We start from the raw sequence: 26,260 nt of genomic DNA, 5'->3' as shown, positions 1-26,260 counted from the left end.
TACTCGCATCTTCGGACATAACATTCTTCCGGCCTGTCTGCAGAGCAAAGATAACGTATCGTGGTTTCTCCAGCTGAGTCGCGGTCTTAATGGCCCACGAATGTTTGGTTGTACGCTGCAACAGCGGAAACTCGTACAGATCCCACGAGCGAAAACCCATGCTGAGGTAGCGTCCGCTTTCCAGAGCGCGCAGCATAGACAGCTTTTTAATTTCACTCAACAACACATGTGGCATTCGCCATTGTATCTTGAATATGTTGATCACAGGCTCCAGCGTCGAAGCTCCAAGCAGACAATTGTTGTCATTGCGCGATCGTATTAAGATCAATTCGTGACGAGCGTTAATTACTATGCGTCTGTAATCCTCGCAAAATCCCAATAACATGTAGAGCGGTACGCAAAAATTAAAGTGTCCATCCACAATAGTTGGCTCACTCCAGCCAGCATTTCTCATAATCACGCTTCTATCGGATGATATTGTTACATAGTTTTTGAGCATACTTGTTATTCCCACGTTTCTATTTCGATCAATCTCCACACCATCGAGTTCATATCGAATCTCGTCAAACATGAATGCAACGCAATTATTTTGCAGTACCACATTGAATCCTCCAGCTGGCTTCTTTATCTTTAATTCTCCCTCGATGTATAAGAAACTCTCGTACGGCAATGTATACAGATCCTGTTGTTGTATGGGTATTCTTATCTCATCACTGTATCCGAACGTTGTGTTGGCGAATGGGTTATAGGAGTGAGTCTCAATCTTGACGATGCGATCGTCAAAGATTGGCTCATCCGCGATGTCGAGAATGTCAGTCATCGTTTAAATGTTTCGCACCACGAATCCCAAAGATTGTAAAAACGCAACGTTTGATGCGTTCAATTTCTTTTTCTTAGTGCCGGATGATTGGATATTAGCAAATGTCGATGTTGTTGTCGCTGACGTCGTAAAGATTGTATTGTCTCTCACGTCTTTCGATCCGTTCAACACGAGCATCACACGCTAATTTTACCGCCGCCGCCGTACATGCAATCTAATGGTGATCTCTTCTCCTCGAAAATCGAGTAATCGTCCTTCCTGGTCGACAACGCGTAACGTTAAATCCGTAATGCACCGCACGATGATCGGTAGGTAAATGATGTGCGCCGGTGTTTCCGATATCTTATATCCTGGTGGTACCCTCGGTGAAAATTCGTGTATCGTATGAACGAGTTTGCCGTTGTTGTACGCACCCGCGGTCACATTACATTCGACGCGGATAATGTTCACGTTGATAATGTTAATCGGCACGTCTGACTCGTACCATTTTCGCGGCTGCAGTATACGGTTCGAGAATCCTAGCAGCGATCCAATATTGTTAGGCTTGCTAAAATTTAATCTGTAGGCGCATTTGATCTCGCTCCTCATCGTATTGTAATTAGCGCGGAGCACTATAGGCCATTCTCCAGGCTCAAAGTTATCGTCGTCGTCAGTGTGTTTTTTATCACCATCACGAACTGTGTGTTGCGAACGTTTTTGTAAAATTGTATGTTTCAAAAATTCCTGTATCGCTTGCAGCTCGTACGATCCCTCGGGAATCGTAATTTCCGCATCGTCTTTGCCAAAGTAAAATTTATTATTCGAGGAATTCACGTTCGATATCGTGTGATAACTTTCAAAATCCGCTAGACCAAGCTCGTATTCACCGTCGCTTAAATCTACGTTGGGAAAGTAGTTTGCCGCGAGAACGCTGCTCTTTCCAGTCAGCGTGAATGTCATAGACATGTTGGCCAAACTGTTTAACGAATACTAAGTTAAATAGCGCAATGTATGTCTTTAAATTCGCGTGCATCGACCGTTCGGAGAAACTGCAAGCACAATTGTCCACAGATGCTTTGATTATAAGTTTGATAGGATGTGTGATTATATTCTATTTTTGTCACATTTAAATATCGCACCAATTCATTCGGCGGTCGAAGATTGCCGAAACTGTCAAAATATATAGCACAATTCCCCCTCTTTGCATACGCTACCCAGTGAGTACCCGAGCCTTTAGCGTTATCCAAATTTATGATCCCGCTCTCGTTTCGATATATACCACCGATCGGTAATGAGTTACGCATAAAAACACCTCTAAAATATGGAATGTGCATACGTTTTGCTAGTTGCAGCAATTGTACGTTGGTAGTTACGCCCTCTGGCATTTTTAGCGTCTCTTTGACGTTTTTTTTTTTTCTTCTTTTTCATTGAGACTCCTCGGCCGTATTTGTATGGTGCGAGATACAATCCGTGACCTTCCATGGCATGATTGTGACGTAGCATTTCTTGAAACTGACGTTGTGCAGCTTTTCCATCGTTCACCATCTTTGCTACACCAGCCGCTCCACCAATCAGAGATCCGAGAGCGCCCAACAATGGTAGAATCGGTAATACACCCCCGCGTTTAGCTACCGGAAGTATTCGTTTTTTCACCATCTTTTTCTTCGTTTTCGTCTTTAGACCCATACCGAACTTCGTTTTGGTTTTCATCGCTGTCCAGACAGCTGTGGCTGCGGCTCTCTCACCGAGAGACGAATCTTTCGCAGTGATGCGAGTTTGCGCCTTTTTGGCGAGTATCCTATCCGCCGCGTGTCTTTCGGCAAGATCGTTACTCCGAAAGTACGCTATATCGTGTTCACGACACGCTGCGTCCAATGGGTTGATACCTCGATCACCTCTAGCCAATCGTTCTTCTAGCCGCGTGCCCGGACCGCAAAACTGGTATCCAGGAATATGTAATTCGATAGGAAGCGCGTTTATTGCACGATTTAATAAACCTCTGCCTATTTGCGGTGACATTCACGACAAATTTATCGCACGATTTAATAGACCTTTACTTATTTGCGTTGACATTCACGACAATCTTTTATCATTGGCGCTGGACCGTCAATGTGCGTTTGTTGCCACGGTTGATTGTAATGTTCGAAACAGCGACGATAGGTCTGAACCTCCGAATCCGCCTTTATGTATTCCGGAAGTTTGTCCCACACGTAGTGGACGTGATTGCCACACATTCGCAATAAAACTGCTTTAGATACAAACTGTAGCTGTTCGGCACTCAAATCGAGAATATCGTAAGGACTTGATAGCAGGACAAACATTTTTTCGTTACTGAACACTTTGTAGTTCCGCGCAGCTATAAATAGACAGGCGTGCGATCCGAATCGGAAGTGGGAAAATGAAATTCGTGCGACAACCTTTCGCGATACGCGTGACAAATTACGACGTCAGATTACGCTCGATGGGTGACAATGCGGAGATGCGTAGACACGGTACGATGCTGCCGAATACTATACGCGCAATCGTTTGCGGCCCCTCGAATTGCGGTAAAACTAACGTGTTGATTAGTTTGATAGAAAGCCCGCACGGCGTCCGCTTTGAAAATGTGTACGTGTATTCAAAGTCACTGCAACAGCCAAAATATCAATATTTGGAGAATTTGTTAACGTCGATCGATGAAATCGGCTATTTTACATTCTCCAATAACAGTGACGTCATTCCACCGAGCGAAGCACGTCCAAACTCGATTTTCGTTTTCGATGACGTGGCGTGCGACAAACAAAATACGATAAGAGAATATTTCTCAATGGGACGCCACTCGAACGTCGACTGCTTCTATCTCTGCCAGACATACGCGAGAATACCGAAACATCTTTTACGCGACAATGCGAACCTGCTAATCTTGTTTAAACAGGATGGCACCAACTTGAAACACGTGTACAACGATCACGTGAATACCGACATGTCATACGAGGATTTCAGTGAGTTATGTCGTACTTGTTGGCAGCAAAAGTATGGATTTCTCGTGATAGACAAGGATAGCTTGCTTACAAACGGGCGATACAGAAACGGATTTAACGTGTTTGCGATACCACAAAATGATTAGTCGTTGCCTACATTCTGTCGTGAGGGGTGAAACGCGAGCGTTCAACACTCTCTATCGATATGGCTGGGAGCGATAATATTCGCGAGCGTGAAAAGATGGCGAAGGAGATTGCGAAAACGAGCGAATCGATCCGCAAGAAACATCGCGCTTTGAAGACCGGTAACATCGATGACGATATCGCGGTCAAGACCCATTTTAAACCTATTATCGAGCCGCTGCAAAAGATTGTCGACAACTCGTTCGCGGTGAAAAATAAGTCGGAGAGTAGCGCAAAGATTAAAATCAAGCGATACAAGGAGGATGAGAAGGAAGAGGCTAAAGATGAGGAGGTAGAGAAAGAGAAAGAGAAAGAGGAAGATGCGACACCGAAAAAAAGGAAACGATCGGACGTTTTACTGTATGAACCGTCGATAGCCTCTACGCCGTTAACCGCACCAACAAGCGTAAACGAAGATGTTTTCGAAACCTCGGACAACATGCTCGAATCATCGTTTCTTCGAAAGTTACAAACGCCGGAAGTTCAAGAAACGTTGCGGGAGTACTTTGGGCCACTTGGGCAAAAGTACTTAGGCGCTTTGTTTAGTGGCGACAAAAATCACGAGATTGATCATGTGTATGGAGTCTATTTTGACAGAATGAATGAACTGCGACTCGGCAACAAACAATTCAACATCAACAAAGATGACTCTATTATCATAGACGACGTGCGGTACATTGGAACGCCAGGATTGTACGAGCTGATCTTCAAGAGAATTCCCGATGACGAACTTTACACGAGGGGGGACGATTTGGAAAAATACAAGAGCATATTATTGGTGACGAACGCGCATAGACGCGATTATGATGCGCAGGGCCATTTGAAGGGTAACAGGGGGTACAAGTACAAACATATAATTGCACCGTTGATGTCGCTCGAATCGAAAAATACAAAATCTGGAGGGGAGATATCTATGCCTCGCGCTATGACGCTAACCAACAATATGATTGATTACGTGTACTGGGACAATCCCAACGAACTAGTGGATCGGCTACGATTGCTCAACGCTTCGCGCCAAGCTGGTCACAACGCTCACGACAACGAGATCCAGTCGATCATCGAGGAACTTCGTGAAGCAGGAATTATTATAAATTAAATGGTGTCTCGACAAAACTAATCAGTCGATCAGCGTTGCGTGACACTTTACGAAGCATCAGAAAAAAAAAATGCCTATCAACAAATTTGGATTATTCGATCCAAGAAATGATGCAACCGGCACAAACGGTTCTTGGGATAGATTGGTAAAAAGTTATGTGCACGAAAACGCTTTGTGTCGCGTCGTTACAGACTTCGATGCAAGGTCACGTAAGATTTGCCGTGTAGCGCAACCAGAGGCTGACACCGATGCCGTCAACAAACTGTACGTGGAGTCCTGCGTTAAAAGATTAATGAATCAACAGAAAGAATCAGACGAGAAGCTGATTTCGCTTGAGAAGGACGTGCGAGCAATACAGATTGTGCTAAACGAATTTCAACGCCCGGCTAACGCTAACTCAGAAACAGCTATCAACCTAAATGAGCATCAGTAAACGGGTTAGGAGCGGCTATCAAACAGTTATCGAACAGCTACGAAGGATTATAGAACGGCTGCGAACAATTATTGAACAGCTACGAAGAATTATCGAACTGCTATCTAAACTACAATGAGTGGCAGTGGCAGTGGCAGTGAACGACCCAGCAGCAGCTGCAACAGCTTCGAACGAGACTATCAGCATCTCAAGCAGGGCTACGAACGAGTTAAAAACGACTGTGAAAAAGGCTGCGAACGGGTCAAGAACGATTTTCGAATGGGTGAAGGACGGCGGTGAACAGGTCAAGAACAGGTCAGAACAGGTCAGAACAGGCCAAGAACAGGTCAGAACAGGTCAAGAACAGATCAGAACAGGTCAAGAACAGGCCAAGAACAGGTCAGAACAGGTCAAGAACAGGTCAGAACAGGTCAGAACAGGTCAGAACAGGTCAAGAACAGGTCAAGAACAGGTCAGAACAGGCCAAGAACAGGTCAGAACAGGTCAAGAACAGGTCAGAACAGGTCAGAACAGGTCAAGAACAGGTCAAGAACAGGTCAGAACAGGTCAGAACAGGTCAAGAACAGGTCAGAACAGGTCAGAACAGGTCAAGAACAGGTCAGAACAGGTCAGAACAGGTCAGAACAGGTCAAGAACGGCTATTAAAAGCGATAAACGAAAATGAGTGAAAAAAATGCGAACAACAAACGGACATCGAGAAAAACTGACAAAGCAAAGAATCAACATAGTTTGGAGAGACGACAGTTGGTGAACGAACTGCATGCGCCAGCGAGAAAAAATTTTCCCCGAAGACACGTCATAGTGCGGGGATACGATGATCTGTGGCAAGCCGACATCGTCGAGATGCGTCCGTATTCTCGTTTCAACAAAGGTTACCACTACATACTCACCGTCATCGATGTGTTGAGCAAGTATGCATGGGCTGCACCACTCAAGAGTAAAGGTGGAAGGGAGACGGCTGATGCAATCGCCAAAATAATTCGAGATAGCAAGAGATGCCCGAAAAACATACAAACTGATAACGGGAAGGAATTTTACAATACCGATGTGCAACGGCTTATACGGAAACATAACATTAATCACTATTCCACATATTCGGTATTGAAGGCGTCTGTCGTCGAGCGATTCAATCGCACGCTGAAGAACGACATGTGGAAGATGTTTACGCTGAACGGAACTTACAAGTGGATCGACGCGCTATCCCGACTCGTTGCAGAATATAACGCGCGAAAACATCGCACTATCAATATGAGACCTATCGATGTTACTCCCACGATCGCTGATAGACTTTTAAATACAGTATACAACAGTATAAAAATTGCTGCTCCTGCAAAGTTTAAAGTAGGTGACCTGGTACGCGTTAGCAAATACAAAAAACTTTTCGAAAAGGGTTACACACCAAATTGGACAACCGAGGTGTTTAAGATTGTTAAAGTGCAACATACTAATCCCGTAACATATCTACTCGAGGATTATCGCAAAAAATCTATCGCTGGAGCATTTTACGAGCACGAGTTGCATCGCGCGAATTATCCAGATGTGTATCTCGTGGAGAAAGTACTGCGCAGGAGGGGTGACGAGGTTTACGTGAAATGGTTGGGATTTGATAGCTCACACAATTCTTGGGTACATAAGGATCATGTAATTTAATTTTATAAGAAATACAATGTATTCAATATAAAAAATATATGAAATATTGGAAACATACAAAATCTTTATTAATACATCCTTTCCAATAGTCATTACAATATATAAAATATGAAATATACATACAAGAAAAAAAAAATCACGCACACATTTATATTTTATAAAGATATCTTATAATGTCCCCACGGTAACGTATCAATAGTTGTAGGTACGATATACCGCTTGTCGTCGTACGGACTTAGAGCAATTTTTGTTTCGCGAATGGTGTATACCTTGTGTAATTTTGATCTTATACACGATTGACTACGCGTTATTTCAATCTCTTCGTTCAAACACCGCGTGTAATCGTCAAACGTTATCGTTCTCGCAACAACGTTACTCTTGACGCCTTTTACCTTTTTCGTATCCTTCTTACCATTTACGCGCAACGCATACATTTTTGCTCTAAGCCCGACAAATTCAGTCATTATGGTACCGTTGTTTTCATCCTTCATTAGACCCGGTACCTTTTTATTCACGAGCGGTATACCGTACGCATTGTCTGTCGCATAGTCGCTCGTATCAAATCTGCTGATGTCGCGTTTCATATTCTCGTACACATCGTCGCACTCAATGTGATATATAAGACTATCCGTATCAGTGTACATGACTTTGCATCTCTCCCGATACATTGGTACCATATAATCGTGGTGAAATTCGTACAAACATGTCTTGGATATATCGAGAATACACATACCTACGTAAATTGGTTTGTAGAATTTCACCTCGAGTTTACGTAATTCTACAGCGATTAGATTTTCCGAAAAAATGCTTCTGCTATGAAAATTTGGTTTTGCAATCAATGCCTCTGCGCCGTACCTTCCGTCCCATTTTGTTAAAAGTTTAACATCTACGCGATTGCGCACATTTTCCATCGTTTTGCCAAACACTGCATTATTCATTAGTTTGTACAAATTTTTTTCAAAATCATTTTTTGCCAGTGTTCTAAATTTTGTGTTGAGTTCTATATAAGTACGGAGCCACGGAGATTGAGTGAATTGTAATATACGATGAATTTTTGTAACACGAAGACCGTGACGTGAACATTGCTGCAGGTTGCGGTAGTGTATCACGTAACGCTTCTTATCGTATACGGTTGCGAGAAGCTTGCCCTCGCGCTTGCCGGGTGGTTTGTCGTGTGTCGGACAAAACGGTAGGTCAGTGTGCGAATCGTGAAGATGCTGCGGATACTCGAGATCGACTTCGAGGATGTAGCCTGTAGACGAATCGAGCGCGATCGATGATACATCAAAATTGGAAACATTATCGACCCACTGAAAATCGGCGTAGGGCAATGGTTGACACATTGCCCATCCGTATAAATTATTAACATCGAAATACATCAAGTACGTTGATGGTTTTGATAAGTCATACGACTGCATGTACTTGTTATTAGCACGCGCGTACCTATTGGAACATTGACTCAGACCACCGCGTATACCTCGTTCGATAAACATAACCATGTCAATGTTTGTGAGTAATTCAAATATAATTTTCGTATACTTTAACATGGCGTCCCACGTGTAACCGGGAAGAGTATAGTAATACGCGGGGTCGAGCCCATAACTCTTGATACAACTCTCTCGGAAATTTTCAAAAATGTCTGCTAATAACAAAACATCGATTTTTAAATACAGATCGCTATATTCGCCTAGCGTTCGAATGGAGAATCGCTTCCACACAATCTCAGCGTGCGCGTAATCGCTCTCAGATACTGTGTTACCTGTCAAGGAACTGTAAAATGATTCTCGTGATGGTAAACACACATCTTGCAATTTATCTACGCAGTCAATGTACTCGTACGGGAAGACACCTTTTCTTGTTAATAAATTGAAATCTTCGGCGGATAAATTTTTATATTCCGATTGTAAAATTTTGAGTTTATCCTTGCTCAGAAAAGACGCCAATTTGTCGAGACTTGTTGTGAGAAATTTATATGAATCTATGAAACGTAATTTAATGTGATTTCCCGGTTTGTTTTTCGTACCTTTAACATGTTTTGTAAATGAAATATATTTTTCTTTTGTTATCGGAAGTAAATCGATTCCCCCTTCGAACGCTGTGGCTATTTCCTCGATTATAAAGTGAGAATCATAACCAGATAAATTGTGAAATACTATTGGAATGCAAAAAGATTCTTTGTAATTTAGATTGCAATTTGAATGCGCGGGACCTCTGTACCGCCCGGTCAAATGACAATGATCGCGTACGCGCGTATCATCTTCTACGAATGGTTTCTCACATATATGACACTGAGTCGCACTTCGAAATTCTTTCCATTCATTTTGCGTTAAATTTACCATGGGGACATTGGTTGTTAAAATATTTTCTACACGTTGCGCCAAATTTTTAAGTTCGTCGGTGAACCATGCAACGCAATTGGCTTCGCGACGAGAATGATACGCGGATAACGAATTATCGTACGAGCAATGTACATAATAAGCCATACTAAATACTTGATGATGTTGATAAAAATTTTCTTCTTCTTTTTTCACCAAAACGCACTCCAGGTCGGCGTACACGACGAAAGGTAGTCGCTCCTTCCTGTTGTAGTTGGTGAATGCGAGCCACTTATCCTTATCGCTCGGTAATCGGATAGCGCAGTCGTTCATCTTTCCACAGTCTACTGTATGTGATTGTAATTTCTCGACCGAGTGAAAATAGTGCATGCATCTGTAAAATAAAAGTTAAAATTTTTATATCCTTGTTTTAAATATTTTTAGACAGTTTTATTAAATATACATACCGATCGCAGATATATTTTTTAGTCTTGTGTTTGCTGAGTTGCATACTAACAAGTCTAGATAGATTCTTGATCCATGCAAAATGTCCGATATTTTGCGCATCTTGCACGTAGAGCAAGTTGACGTGCTTGTCTCTCTTTTGCTCCGTAAGGTGAATAGGGACAATGTTTTCGTTTTCAAAACTGTACACGTTGATTGAAATGTCATTATAAATTTCAAATTTTTTAATTTGATTAAGAGTGACTGGGAACTCAATATCTTGGAAATTTAGTACTGTTGTATAATGCGGGTACGATGATTGTCGGTGTGTGTATCTTTCAGCTGGATACAGAGCAGCCACTACCGCCCACGCAAAACATGCATTGTCTTTAGATTGCACGTTAACCACTGCTCGTTTCACTATTATCTTTCGCGATAATTGCACGTAACATCCGGCGCGCATAGGATTATATTTATTTATATTTACAATCAAATTTAGTATACGCGATAATGCCCATCCGCTATCGCGTTCCTGAAATTCTTCGAGCGATGCAAGGATTGGCTCGACGACTCGCCGCTCATACCACTCGCGTAAATCGGATGTATGTAAGAGTTCACAGTTTCTCGTATTGATTGATTTATTGGCATGCTTATCGCCCGCCACAAACTCGCCGTTAAACACTGTATTCACTTTCACACTGTTATGTTTTTGCATAACGTCTCGCACGTGCTCGAGCACAATGTCACTCGCATCTTCCAAAAATTGACGAGGTTCGATGTGATTATAATTTATAACCGCACCAGTCAAGATGCGGCTCTCAAACGCCGTATCAATCTCTCGCCATATGAGTCTCTCCGAGTTATTTTCACTACTATAATCACCACCACTAGGTATAAACTGTCTCTGCAATCGAGTTTTTGCACCCTCGAGTCGCGCAATTCTTGTCACCAAAGATTGTCTATTTCCGATTGAGAGTCGCGGACGCTTGACACGGCTGCGTTCTTCAAGCTCTTCGATAAACTCCTCGCAATGCTGCACCCATCCAAAATATTCACCCAATGTGGTGACTTGGTGGGAACGCTCCAACAAGTCGCGTTCTTTCTGCTGCACGTTTTCCATTTTTTTTTTCTCTCTCTATTTTTGTGTGCAAACATAACACATATTACGCGACATTATTATATGTAATAAAATTTGACAGCTACTGCACCATCGCATATCCACCTCATCGAGCGATGTAACTTTATGTCTCCGTATTTCGTATATTAATCCGATGTCATCTCGAAAGGTGTCCATACACGAAGCACAGAGAGCTAGAGCACCACCCGTTGAATAATAAAAGTGTATGGCGCAAATCTTACGTTGATTTTGCGCACGGAGTTGTTCATTTTCTACTACGTTGTCGTCAAAATCGGTATTACTGCAATCACTAATATAATTACTATCGTCCGACAACGCATGCTCTTCGTCTGACGACTCGTCTATTATCGCTTCGAAATTAATATTTTCCATTTATTCACTATTCACTGTCACTAACAATTCTAATGCCTGACAGTAACCACTCAAATTTTTTTTTCACAGCTTCCTCTATGCCCTTTCAAATCGTACTATGGTTTGACGGGGCTCTCATTCTTCTTATATTTCGCCTAATGCTGTCTTAACACATCCTACCGAACGTCAACGCTTTGCATCTATAAAAACGTTCCGACATGTTCGTCGCAGCGTCGGCCAAAATTTCTATTGTTTTCCCGCGACTTTTATGGCTTCTAAAATGTCCCCCGGCGATTAAAATCTTTTTTTTTTTCCATAATGGCGCTGGTGTGTTGCATTCTTTCCTTAAAAATTATGGAAGATGTTTCGCTCCAGTTTTATGGGAGATTTTCCGCGAGGGTACAAAGCTGCCGAACGTCGGCACTTAAAATCTCTTTTTCCATAATATTCTAATGGTCATAAAATAATCATAAAAAATTAGGAAAAAAAAAAGAGAAAAAAAAAAGTTGCAGTTCTTTCCCTAAAAATTATGGAAGATATTTTTTTTGCTCCAGTTTTTTTTTTTATGGGAGATTTTCCGCGAGGGTACAAAGCTGCCGAACGTCGGCACTTAAAATCTCTTTTTCCATAATATTCTAATGGTCATAAAATAATCATAAAAAATTAGGAAAAAAAAAAGAGAAAAAAAAAAAAGTTGCAGTTCTTTCCCTAAAAATTATGGAAGATATTTTTTTTGCTCCAGTTTTTTTTTTTTATGGGAGATTTTCCGCAAGGGTACAAAGCTGCCGAACGTCGGCGCTTAAAATCTCTTTTTTCATAATATTCTAATGGTCATAAAATAATCATAAAAAATTAGGGAAAAAAAAGAGAAAAAAAAAAAGTTGCAGTTCTTTCCCTAAAAATTATGGAAGATATTTTTTTTGCTCCAGTTTTTTTTTTTTTTTTATGGGAGATTTTCCGCGAGGGTACAAAGCTGCCGAACGTCGGCGCTTAAAATCTCTTTTTTCATAATATTCTAATGGTCATAAAATGATCATAAAACTAGAAAAAAAAAACAGTTTTATGACTTCTAAAATACCCCCCCCCCTCTAACATCTACTTTCGAACGTGTGTAGGACCCTTCCCCCCCCCCTTTCCCTAACAGACCCCTCGCCCCTCTCAAATACCCCCGTCCCCCGCACCCCCCTCAGCGCCCCATGGCTTAGAATCCCCCCTATAACACTACTTATAGACTAATCCAATGCTGTTCTCTATTTGCACATTTCAGCCAGATCTTGAGGCTCATGCCTATCGCTTCACCACTCTCTCACCTGCTATTCGCGCATTAACAACAAAACATTACACGTGCGTAATTAAGAAGAGCGATATACTTTATACTTCCGGAGCGTCCGTATCACAAATGTAATATGGCAATATTATATTATTTTAAAAAATTTTTAATTATTATATTTAATACTTTGAAATTTTTTTAAATATTGCAAAACATATACGTTTTTAACAGCAGAATAAAAATAATTTTAATTATTAATAAGATATAAAATATAAAAAAAAATTTATAATCAAAAACTAAATTTTGTAGGAACTTATTAGGGATTATTTTTATACCTGCTCTATATGCCTACGAGAGATTGCTTACCTTTACCAGGACACCCTGTATTTGTCGAAATCCTTTATCATTAATAACGCGATAGTATCTGTTTCTCTTTTATTCTTCTAGTTAATAAAAAGCTAATCATAAATGTGACAGATTTTTTTTTATATCACCTCGGAGAGCCAGAATCGGATGACCTGTAAGTTTTTTATCTTACAAAACTTTAAAGCCGATGGGTTTTTTTATTTTTAAATTATGTTTTTAGATTCTTTACATCTTTCTCTAAGAAAAAGGTATTCTTGTTTCATTTCGTTAATTAGTTTTTTCTTCATATTTTTTTAATTGTACTTTGATTAATTATAAAACAACTACAAAATGCATATTTAATATGAATTAAACATAAATAATTTTTAAATCTAACAAAGATGACAGATGCGTATTTGTGTTTGTATGTTTGAATCTAATTCATCCAAACAAGGATACTGTGTAGAATGGAGAGACAAATCAGAAACTAGAAAATAATACAAAAGGTGTATAAGAATTAACAAGGAAAGGTATGGAAGTGTCTTCTTCCGATTTTAATGCGCTTTGAATATGTTGTAGTCTAGGTCAAAATAGAAGACACGTATTTTTTTATAAGTGCACATACGCCCGTTAAGGGGGTGAAACACTCTTGAGAAAAATCGATTTTTACGTTTCTGAGCGAATACCGTCAAAATAATAAGATATAAAAAAAAAAATGTTTCAAATAAAAGTTTTATAGTTTTTCTTGTACTTTAAAACCGTGCAATCAGATTTTTCAAAAATGTTATATTTTTCGAAATTCTTCCCCCACCCTTTCAATTTTTGAAAATTTTAAAATTTGTCTTATAGAAAAACTTATAGCTTATTTAAAGACAAATTCAACCATATATGATAAAGTTGTATTCCGAAGTCGCATTTTTCAGAAATAAGCTAAAAATATCTCTATCACTATACGCGCGCTTTATCCGCCTCATGACACTCGCTATTCACAGCGACGCTTTTTTCTTCGCAAACTCACAGAGACAACTATAAATTATCAATAAATAATTTATGAGAATATACATTTATAAATTATAGCAATTATATTTATATATAATTATATAATATATATAATTAATATATGTATATGTTATGTGACAATAAATATATAATTTGTATGGGAAAAATAGTATCTTATGCATTAGAAATAGAACTAGTCGAATAAGGAAAATCTTTGACGGGATGCGGAGGTTAATAGATTAAAAGATTCAGTTCTATGAATAAACAAATGCGTTTACGCAACTGCGAAATAAGTTGGTGCAATATAGTTTTATTTACAACCACGTGCAGCAAAACATGTATTATTATGTCGAAAATGTAAATAGCAAGATAATATTCTTGTTCATATACATTACATACATGAAAAAGAAATAGAGTATTTTACTAATCAGATATTCTGTTTTATAATATTTAATTTCTTAAAGTATAAAGAAAAATGTAATACGCATTGTCTTAATAAATCATATGGAAATAGTACACATAAATAGTAAGTATACATAAAATAGCGTACATAATTATTGCATACAAGAATAACAAATATTCATGGTTCATATCGGTTACAAAGATGATGATCGTGAAAGAAATGATTTATACAAAGGGACTTTTTACACCATGTGCAGGCAATTACAGCAACTTCACCGCAAATATCACATGTTGGTTTTAAATTATTTTTGAAACAAAAATTTACTGGTATATCAAATTCTTCTGGTCTCTTTTCTAAATAGCCACTTTTATACCATGTATATTTGAATAAATTTTTAAACCTCGGTGATGAAAATTGATTATGTGTTAATGATTGTAATTTCAACATATTGTTTCTTGAATAAAGCTTGACCTCAAGATCTGAAAGTATGACGGTATCCGAAAAATGTTTAACAAAATTTTTCCATAAACGAAAACCGAATACATCTAAAGGTTGTATTTTTCCCGTTGTTCCAGCTGGTATAGTTAACAAATTGATATTTTCTATAAAATCTGTTTCTTTGAATTATATCAAAACACAATGACCAGTCCAAGAATCTAATAATAAAGCTGATTTTGATCCAACATTTGGAAAAAACACTTCTTTTATCCAGATTTCAAAATAATGCAATGTTAATTTTCCAGATTTTGATGCCATGATAAAGATAATGGCCCGTATTCTGAGCGTACATTTAGTGGCACATTTATAGATCACTTTTAGAGGCGCTGAAAAATGTTCTGGTAATACGACTAAAATCCGTCATATTCTCACCGCACATTTATAGCGCCTTTAGCTTAGAGGTACATTTTGACTATCATGTCATACATCATGCGAATTGCTCGTTTATGGCGGCACTGTGATTGGTCGTCGCGCGGTCAATTACGCGCCATAAGATAAATTTACAACTTCATTATAAATTTCAGAAGCATTTATTCTATTTCGAAACACTCGCGATTCACGTTCACGTACTGCATTTATTTCCCGAATTTCAATTGCATGATCAATATCTTCCAAAATACATCCATGATTATGTACTTTCATATATATTTTTGTATTTATTTTGTGCTTTTGTATGTACTTCTCTAGTTTAGTACTGTTGTATTAACTTTTCGCAATTTATATACTTCGCTTTACACACTGATACACTGTTAAGATAAAGAAAATTTTTAAAGTGCCCAAATATCATAATTATTGTTGTGTAAAATCTCTATTAATTGTAAGAAACTTGATGTATATTTATTTTATTAACAAAATCAATCATATACTGTTGATAAAATCAATTAAACTTGTCAATCGTACCGTAACTGTTACGCACAGAGCGCTTTTATCTTGCTAAAATGTGCCTCCGAACACATTTAGCGGCGCATCTATCGATATGGCATAAATGTGCTATAAATGTGGCTCAGAATAGGATTTTCACCATAAAGCAGAGAAGCCAGATTCAGGGCGCGCAACATGCCAAATAGAAGGGATACACCGGTAGAAGGGATGATGCACACAAGCGCGAACCGCATATGTGTGTGCTCGGAGATTCGGTTAGCTTTGAATAATAGAAAAGAACAGATGTACTGTTTTCTGTTTCTTTTCTACGAAGCCGACGAGAGATGAAAACGACGGCAATGCTGCTCTATTGTGCTGTTCGCTTCTCGATTCTCCATACGCGCAACAGTTAATAGGGCGAAATGCTTTCTCAAAAATTATTTAAAAAATGATTAATAATATGTAGAACATTAAAATTATAACTATAAATTATAAATTATGTCATTAAATTAAAATTAAATTAAATTAAATTTGAAATTAATATTAATATTAATATTTTTAATAAATTATTCAACTGTTAAATTGATTAAATATTTAATTCTATACATAAAAATTTAATAATTAAGTAAATAATTATAAGTAATTTAATATTAAAAATATTAAATAATAATAATATTAATATTATATTTAATTTTATTTAATTTTAATTTTAATAATTTAATTTATAAATAATTTTATAAAAGAGTATAAATCTCGGAAAAGCATTTAACACTCACGCATATTAAGAACCAAGCAGCGTTGTACTAAAAAAAAATAATAGTAACAAATATTAGTAATAAGAAACTATCTATTTATAGAAAATATAATATAATAGCGATTACATATTTAATTTAATTTTACTTTTTTATACGCGTATATGTTTGTAACACAATACGACACATAAACATATACTCATCACACGTATCGTTTTGACAATATTAAAATAACAAATGATGGTGAGTTTCCACACCACCCGTGAGGTATCACCAATGGCGCGTTTGGTTTTTTTTAAGTGGACCTTCGCCTGGAGCCTTGTTATACCACATTATATTACATTATATTATGTTGCATGCGAATGTCGTACAGATAAGATATCTTTTACACACCTGTTTTTGCAAATGTGTTTTTTTAACTTGTAAGAAAACTTTAATTTTTAATTAATCTCCTATTTTTCTTCGACTTATAAAGGTTTTTTTTATGAATAAAAAAAATTCGAATTAGAGAGGTTTTTCGAGTTTCAGTTTCGAGTTATCGAGGTATATAATTTTATAAATAGATAGATAGATAAATGCATTTATTGATTCCCCTTGGGGATTTCTCCAATCTCTTACATCTCTTACATATTCTCCTTAACCTATCTTACCGCTAACGATAAATATTTCTCCGCTCTCCTCTCTCACCCTCTCTCATCCTTTTTCTCACTCTCTCTCTCTCTCTTTCTCTCTCTCCCTTTCCCCTTTCTCCCCCTTTCTCTCCGCGCCTCACTTCATTATTAACTCTATACATCATTCTATGTTCAAACAAAAACAAACAGCTCCTCACACAGACCTGGCCTTGTGTAGCCTTACAATTTAAAAAACCCACTCCCTGCCCCACGCCTTTTCTCCCTCTTTACGCCCTTCAGACCTCTAACCTTTCCCTTTCCCTTTATTTCCCACTTATTAAAAATATTAATATTAATATTAATTTCAAATTTAATTTAATTTAATTTTAATTTAATGACATAATTTATAATTTATAGTTATAATTTTAATGTTCTACATATTATTAATCATTTTTTAAAAAATTTTTGAGAAAGCATTTCGCCCTATTAACTGTTGCGCGTATGGAGAATCGAGAAGCGAACAGCACAATAGAGCAGCATTGCCGTCGTTTTCATCTCTCTCGTCGGCTTCGTAGAAAAGAAACAGAAAACAGTACATCTGTTCTTTTCTATTATTCAAAGCTAACCGAATCTCCGAGCACACACATATGCGGTTCGCGCTTGTGTGCATCATCCCTTCTACCGGTGTATCCCCTCTATTTGGCATGTTGCGCGCCCTGAATCTGGCTTCTCTGGTATATATACCTATATATGTATTATTGTTTTGCTTAGTCAAAAAAACGTTAAAGAAACTTTACAATCCTTTGTAATGTAAATTATAAAAAGATTATAAAATAAAATAATAAAAAATTTAATTTATTTTATTATTTTAATGCACATTCTAACAAGTTATTTTGTATAAGTCTTTTTTCTACTAACTACTTATAAACACAGTTAACTACTCACTTTTGCAATAAGATGTTATAATATATTTTAATAATTAACTAACCATTTCATTGTTAGAGCCAAGGTACATTTCTATTAAATGAGATAAAATGATATTTTGTAACTCTTATTCTGTAGTATAAGAAAAAAATTTTTCAATCAAATATTTCATTTAATCAGGAGCTCCATCTAAGTATTAAATGTCCAGAGAAATTCTTAGCTTCTAATAATCTTGCTAATTCAATGGCGATTAAAGATCCGAATGAATAACTCACAATTAAAAATTCTTTTTGATTTTGCATTTTCTCCAATACGTGCTAGAACAATAAACATAAAAATATGAAACAATACATAAAATATATGAAACGGTACATAAAAAAACATGCATGCATGCACGCACATATGTGTACGTATAATCAAATATTATTTAAATGGCAGTTTAATAATAAGTTTTTCAAATAGATTATCTTATAATCATACAGGCAGAAGATATTTTGCTGATTTCATTATTGAAGTAGCAAAATCCGGCATATTAAGTACACCGTGTTGCAAACATATGGCCGAAGAATTAATTTTCGATTCTATCAGTTTATATACGCTTGCACAGCCGTCAATTCCTGGTATAAAGAATATTTTGCTTCCAGCAACTTCCTCTTTTGTAGAGAGTTCTACATAAATATCTGAAGTCAAGTCTGAATCCTTAAGTTTTCGAGTCAATAATTTTAAACCGTTCAAATCATTTGTATCATCTTCAGTGGCGTCGTATATCTTTTCTTGATCGGCTATATTGGTCATTTCTCTGAGTTTTGCAAAATTGAGATTTCGGATATATCTTGCGTTGTCAATAAAATATCGAATTCTCTTTCCAACGTCTGTTTAATTTCCATTTCCATCATTGAATCCATGCCTAATTCAGCCAGTGATACATTTGGCGCGACTGTATTTGTATTTTTTAATCCTATTTTAAAAATTAGAGAAAGAATTAAACATTTAGATATAATTTTAACCGCAGTTTACCTAATGTTGATATCAATATAATAATTATTAACATTTCTTGCAATATTTTTAATGCACTCGTTTATTTCGATATAATGCAATCTTAATAAAATTACATCTATAAATAAAATTATCAAATAAAAGTTTATTTTATTTTATATAAATGTTACGTCACGAATCTTTTATATAATAATTGCTTATGAACTCACCCATAATGTTTGCAACCGCTACGAGTGGATTTGTTGCTTGAAAATCTTTTTTTTTCTCGGCAACAACCATGCTGCTTACGATTGCCCGATCTTGTAGCAAGAATACTTCTAGTGTATCCAAGCAAGAAGATATTGTTTGTTGCAATGTACCTCCAATGACAAGTTCTTTATCGTCTTCTTGCATATCGGCGACAAGCCCAACGTCACCAATAGCGCCCCATTGTATAGCCAAACCATGTAAACCTTCTTTCACTCTTCTGTCACAAATTCTTTCCATTACGGAATTTGCCATTCCATAATTTGTTTGGCTTGCGTTACCTCTTCCGCATGAAACGGAAGAAAAAACGACAAAATGTCGAAGTTGAGGGCAAATTGTTCTCGATAATTCGTCCATCTGTTTTGTCATCCATGCCTTTGACACAAAGGAATCTTCGAATGTTTGTGGGGACTGATTCTTGAATATATTATCTTTTAACACAACTGCGAGATTGAATATAGCATCCACAGGACCTTGTTCTTCGGCAAATTTTAATATAGATTCACAGTCTTCGTATTTCGAAGTATCATCCGTTGTAACAATTTATATATTCACACCATAAGATTGCCATAATGTTATTCTTGAGCGCTGATAACCATTTTTTATCCCAGTTCGCGAAGTTACTACTAGATTTTTTGCACCTCGTATAATTAACCAGTCAATTAATTCTAGAAACCACCTAAAACGATGTAGCATTTGTGTTCCAGGCAGTAGTATCGGAGATAGTGCAAGTATAGGCGTATCCAAGGGTTCATATTCTTTATGTACTTTTATTATTATCTACAAATAATATTGATATGCAAATTATATTATATTTTAAAATCAAGAAAAAAGAGAATGCGAAAGAAAATAAACTGTTAGAAAAAATAAAAATTTTAGATAGAGAATTGTAAAAATGAATAAACTGTGTTTATAAAATAAAGTGTGGCTGTATATAAAAAAAATTAAAAAATTTAAATAAGTCAATAAAGAGAAATCTTTAAAAAGAAAGGGTTTTTCAAACATATGTAAAAAGGAAACAAGCATAATATATGTATGTAACTCTTATACAGGCTGTTTCTGCAACATACAGATCAATAAGTTGGGTTGCCTATCTGACGATCAGCAGAGTATGCTTTACCAACCTTGCATAATCGAAAATTAATAAAATCAGAGGATCGATCATATAATTTTTTCTTTGTGAAAAGTGAAAAAATTACATAATTGATACCTTAAATGCAAATCCGGTAGGGAATGAGGAAACTGAAATCGGCTTTTAACATACAGTATAATTGTAATATTTAATAATATAAATAAAATAAGATAAATAACACAATTAAAATATATAATAACACAATTAACACAATTAAAATATACTAACACAATTAAAATATAATAAGACAGATAAAATAAGAAATAAAATGTTTTTTGTTTAAATTTATTATATTTTATTTTCTATTTTATATATGTTATTATATTTTAATTGTATTATCTACATGAAGAAAATTTTATATTAAAAATTACTATGGTATGTAGAGTAACTGTGGACCATTAAGAACATTTCAAGTTAAAATGCTGTGTAAAACTGTAAAAATTAACGTAATTTACGTAAAAATTACATTAATTACGTTAATTTTTACAGTTTTACATAGCATTTTAACTTGGAATGTTCTTAATGGTCCACAGTTATAACATACGATAGTTATTTTTAATGTAAAATTTTCTCTGTGTATGTTATTTTATTCATATTATTAAATATTACAATTATATACTGTATGTTAAATGCCGATTTCAGTTTTCTCATTTATTACCGGATTTGCATTTAAGGTATCAATCATGTAATTTTTTCACTTTTCACAAAGAAAAAATTACGTAATCGATCCCCTAATTTTATTAATTTTCGATTATGCGAGGTCGGTAAAACATGCCCCTGCCGATCGTCAGATAGGCAACCCAATTTACTGATCGTATGTGCGGAAGCACCCGTACATGTACTACAGCATAATTAAGAAAATGCAACATGTGAAAAAAAGAAGCTGTTTAAATTTTTGTTAAAGTCTCTGTGATATAATCGAGAATAAGAGATCTCAAAGTAAAAGGGAAATAAAAATAGAGCTGTTGAAAAAAATAAAATAAACATACAAAGAAATGCAAAAATAAATAATAACAGAAGTTTTGGGCTTACGAGAAAAACAATTAAGATTTATGATTATTAACAATATTCAATTTAAAATAAAAATAAAAATAAACAAAAATCAAATTGGAAACGTAACATGTAACAATGAGAGATTGCAAATTTTGTTTGCTGGCTTTTGATATGGTAATAATATAATAATATTAGAAAAGAGTGAAGAAGAAATGAAGGAAGTTATGTAAAAAGTGTGGAAAAATATTTAAAAACGATTGATTTATAAACATTAATAAATCAATACTCATCCCTTTTATAAAGGAAAAACAAGAGTAGAGATAAAAGAGATAAAATATTTATAAGATTTAATATAAGAAGAAATGAAAAATTTAACAATCAAATCAAGGAAATAAAAATAGTCTTACTATAGAAATGTTCAAGTTTTAAAGTATAAACATAGAAAACGATTTTTTCATATGTAATAAAGATAATGCAAAAGATAAAAAACTGTGTGTATTTTTTGATAATTTAATACTCTAATTATTCTGTTCATTTTATGTATATTGGAAAATATTCATACCTTGCCGATATGTTTTCCAGCAGCCATATATCTAAACGCAGCTTCTACTTCATCCCTTTCAAAAACTTTTCTGCTTAACGGTTTGATAGCGGTTTTCTTTAAATCTTCTATTATTAAATTCGACAATGTTATCTTAATCTCTGGTTTTGCAGAAAATAATTTATCTAAGAAAATACCATGGAAACTAATACCCTTGGAAAATGCAAATACGTCTAAAGGATTATTGGAAATCATATCAAACTTTCCAATTTCTAGGAAACGTCCACCCTTTGCTAAGCAACGAATGGATGCTTGCAGTTTCTCTTCAGCTAAAGAATTTAATACGATATCCACTCCGCGACCTGCCGTTTTCTCGAAAATCATTTGTTCAAAACTCGTGTCTTGAGAGTTTCCGATATGATCTTCGGGAATAGAGGGAAACGTTTCTCTTATAAAGTTTCGTTTCTCGACGCTCCCAATCGTTGTAAATATTTCGCAACCTTCGTGAAGCGCCAGATAAATCGCTGCTTGACCAACGCCTCCCGTACCAGAATGAATTAACACTTTGTCGCCTTTCTTCATTTGACCTCTCAAATACAAAGCGCGCAAATAATAGCACGTGCTATATACGCAAGCAACCGTTGCTGTGTCTTCCATCGTCCACTCGTCAGGTATGATCCAGCTGAGATATTTATCAGCTGCGCGAACATTTGCTATTGTCCTAAAAACAATAATTTAAAAAAATAATTAATATAAAGTATTTATGTAGTATTTATGATTATATTAAAATTAAGTTAAAAGTTTTTTCTATTTTTAATGATATTCCGTACATAATAAAAGTTAAAAAAGCATATAAAATATAACAATATGAAATATTACAATTCTTTCATTTCTTATTTTAGTAAAAATATTTATAATTTAAAAAATTTAATATAAAATGTAATATAAAAATTGAAAATTTTAAAATTTTATTAAAAATTTGTTAAAAATATTATTATAATTAATTATGACTCTGTGTATGTATCGTTATCTTACTCATTTGAACACAATCCCATTATTCTTTGTCCATTTTTATTAAAACCAACAAATTCCATTCCGATTAAAGAACTACCATTTCGATCGAACGTGATAGATTTGAAGGAAGTAATCGTCGAAATAAGTTTGCCGCTAGCTGTCATATCTCTAAAATTAATAGACCCATAGACTATTTTTATTAGATCTTTTTCATTATTGTTAAGGGAAGATATTATGCTTTACACCCAACAAAGAGTGCTCAGATCACCTCGTATCTGGAACATATAAATATAACAAAGTTTTTTAGTCATATTAAAATAAATAATTACTTAATTTATAAATAAAAATATCACAAATCATTATTTCAAGTTTTATTTCAATTTTAAATATGTACCAAATCTTCTTAATGTACCAATTGAGAAACATAAGCACTTTTTACGTATTTTGGTTCTAGTAAAGGTAATGGAAAATGCCTGTAAGATCCCCAAATGTTACCGGAACGTATAACATTGATGGGTATATCCAGTTGTAGCTATTTCATGTATAACGAGTTTTGCAATGAAAAAACAGGCACATCCTTATTCTGAATAAATACACCTCTAATCATTTCACCGCCCGGTTCTTTTCGCAAACAATTCACAAGACCAATTAGGCCGCATTCGAAGTCTCCTTCTGCAACGACTATAATCGTATTTGTAGCCTCGTTTTCTACGTTCATGAGTGATTAAAGTTTATCTATCCACGAGAATTCATAATTGTTCACGTGCGCAATCTGCTGATTCCTCTTAATATCTTGTATTTTTCTTAATAATATAATTGTCTTATCGTTTGTGCGTTTCTCTAAAACTACTTTTAATCCATACTTATCCAAACATGAGTAGTCATAAGTAGCATCCAACTTTTCCAATGTCAGAAGAAAGCCCTTCGGCATCATGACCGATAATAATTGTTCATATAATTCATTCTTATTTTTTGTTAAAATTCCGAAACCAATGACTATTAAAAAATTGTCATTTTTTGTCAGTTTATTAAATTTTGTTACAGTAACGTTGTCAGGCAAAGCAATATCTTTGAACTACTCGTGTGTTGTGACCAGTTTTATATTAGACTGAATTTGTGGTAATTCTTCTAAAACTGTATTCATAAATAAACAATTTAAACTCTCCGTCATCACTTGATCGCAATCCTCGATAAATTCCATAATTTTTACGTTTATCATATTGTAACACTCAAGCGCAATGTGCACTGACATTCTTATTGCATCTTGCAAAGACATCACAGTTAAATCTCAATGAGCAAAACAAACTTGTACTCTTCAAGAACGGGATTGACTACATTTTATTGGCGAGATAAAGCTGTAGCTATGACGCCGTATATTTCTACTCCTCCAGATATCAAAGTATCTAAATGTTTATAATTTTGTACAAGGATTTCTGCAATTTAACACAATAACATATTAAATATATGTATATTTAAAAAAAATAATATTTTTTTGTTAAATATTGTGCCTACTTATAACACTGTAAACTTACCGTTTTTTTTATTTGAAAATTTTCTGATGTGTTTTATATGAAATTGTGGGTCAATTATCATTTTACGAATTCTTGTTGGTACAAAAAAACTTTTCGTATTCTGCCCTAAAATCATCATCTGTAACATGTTGTCCATAAATGTTACCCAGTTGTCAGACCAGACGATATGACCATTCTTTCCTGTCACTGACGCGCTTTTTAGTCCACGAAATTCGCCCATATATTGATAACCACGAAGTTTTAATTCTTTATAGATATCTTTCATAGTCATTTCTTCTTTGTCATTGTCATTTTGATCAATAAATGTAGTACATATTTTCTCGTTTTCAATATTAACTGGAACTCGTACTTTTCTAGTAACGACAGCATTATCTCCTTCGATTATTTCGAATTTGTCATTACCTGTAAGAATATCGTAAGATAGTAGTTTCTTGTAAACATGGTTAATAATGATATTTTAAGTTTTAAGAAAATTGATCATGATATTGTTCAAGATTTGCAAAATTAATTATTAATTATAACGATCGTTTCGGCGCTCATAATTAATAGCGCCTCGGAAGCGAAGCGCGCACGCGCACAGCTCCGAATCAGCGCTCACGTTACAAGCGCCCAATCGCAGGCCGCTTCTTCACTATTGTTCGAGGATCGTCTTAACAAACTCGGAGCCTCGTTCAATAATAAACAATCTCAACGGCTAATTGTGCCTTTCTAGAAGATTCTGACAACAACTCAACGACAAACAAACAAGCAAAAACTGCTAGCGGATGTTTGGCACAAATCGAGAAAAGTCTGGAATCTTCTAGAAGGACAAAAATATAATTAAATAAGATAAAAGGTCGACGCAAGAAGCGCGCCGCGTACTTTTCGCTAAGTCTCGTTTACGTAAAGCTATAGAAAGAGTAATCGCGTCGCTCTAATTGTGAGTCTTTCGAAATCTCTCTACCCGGTGATCTTATCACGTTGCTCGCGCGGTGAGACTAATTAGCTTAATTTTAGTCGTTTTTATCCGCTCCGTAGCTCGCGATCAGCGAGATAAAAATTCTCGATAGTGCGCGTTGAAAGTCCTAAGCCGGCTACGCCTTTTCGATCTCTCGAACCAATTCAAAAATCTGTAAATAGTGTAAATAATATTAAAGGACTTTGACCCTTTTATTAAATTTTTGTCTAAAGTGTCGTCCGTCTTACAGCCTGACTCTTGTCCGTTGTCCGTTTATCGTCTCGAGACTCCTAGAACGTTTTCGCTCGCTACCGATCGTCCGGGAAACTGCGATACCTCGCGCTCTCGCGAACAGATATGCTTTTTTGTCAGAAATTTAAATTAATATTTTCAATAAGCAGTAAATTATAAATAATTTTGTAATTAAATTAATTACAAAAGATTAAGTTAGCTGTAGTATCTCCTAATCGTACTTCATTGAGCATATAGATTTTTGCAATTTTATGCTGTGCTTGTCAGAGGAATGCTTAAATGCAAAACAACAAAACTATATATATTTGTGATCCGCGTTACTAATTGTAGTTCAATTTTAATGTTAAGGTATTTTAAAAGTATCGTTTTAGTTTTTTATTAATAAAATTATGCATTGAAATTCTTTAAAGTTTAAAATGCTAAATATGCTATGTTTAATAGCGAATTCTATTGGTGCACATTACAGGTTATCGTACCCGGTAAAAAATTTTTAATTTGTAATCAGATAGAAATAGTCGTATCTGATTATACAAATTTATATACGAAATTTGTCCATTTTATAATTAAATTGAATAATTATATTCA

General features: G+C 35.6%; 1 protein-coding gene and 1 pseudogene across 1 annotated transcript; both read right to left on the bottom strand.

Moving 5' to 3' along the window:
* Nucleotides 1-7,263: 7,263 nt before the first annotated feature.
* On the bottom strand, nucleotides 7,264-18,123 carry LOC140674253 (uncharacterized). Its single transcript, XM_072907646.1, has 3 exons — nucleotides 18,097-18,123; nucleotides 9,904-11,015; nucleotides 7,264-9,830 (listed from the first exon to the last, which is right to left on the bottom strand). The coding sequence occupies exons 1-3, from the start codon at nucleotides 18,121-18,123 to the stop codon at nucleotides 7,277-7,279; spliced, it is 3,693 nt and encodes a 1,230-aa protein (XP_072763747.1). The 3' UTR covers nucleotides 7,264-7,276.
* The window catches only part of LOC140673970 (fatty acid synthase-like), a 20,191-nt pseudogene continuing 11,511 nt past the window's right edge, over nucleotides 17,581-26,260 (bottom strand).

This window comes from Anoplolepis gracilipes, chromosome 15, assembly GCF_047496725.1.
Source record: "Anoplolepis gracilipes chromosome 15, ASM4749672v1, whole genome shotgun sequence".
Lineage (NCBI taxonomy): Eukaryota > Metazoa > Arthropoda > Insecta > Hymenoptera > Formicidae > Anoplolepis > Anoplolepis gracilipes.
The sequence above is the reverse complement of the archived record's forward strand: the minus strand, read 5'-3'. Positions and strand labels throughout refer to the sequence as shown.

Coding starts and splice junctions, on each gene's coding strand:
- LOC140674253 (XM_072907646.1), bottom strand. CDS start 18,123: ATGTACCTTGGCTCTAACAATGAAATG. Junction 11,016..18,096: donor TTGGCTCTAACAATGAAATG/GTTAGTTAATTA, acceptor ACACAAAAATAG/AGAGAGAAAAAAAAAATGGA. Junction 9,831..9,903: donor AAAAAATATATCTGCGATCG/GTATGTATATTT, acceptor TTTATTTTACAG/ATGCATGCACTATTTTCACT.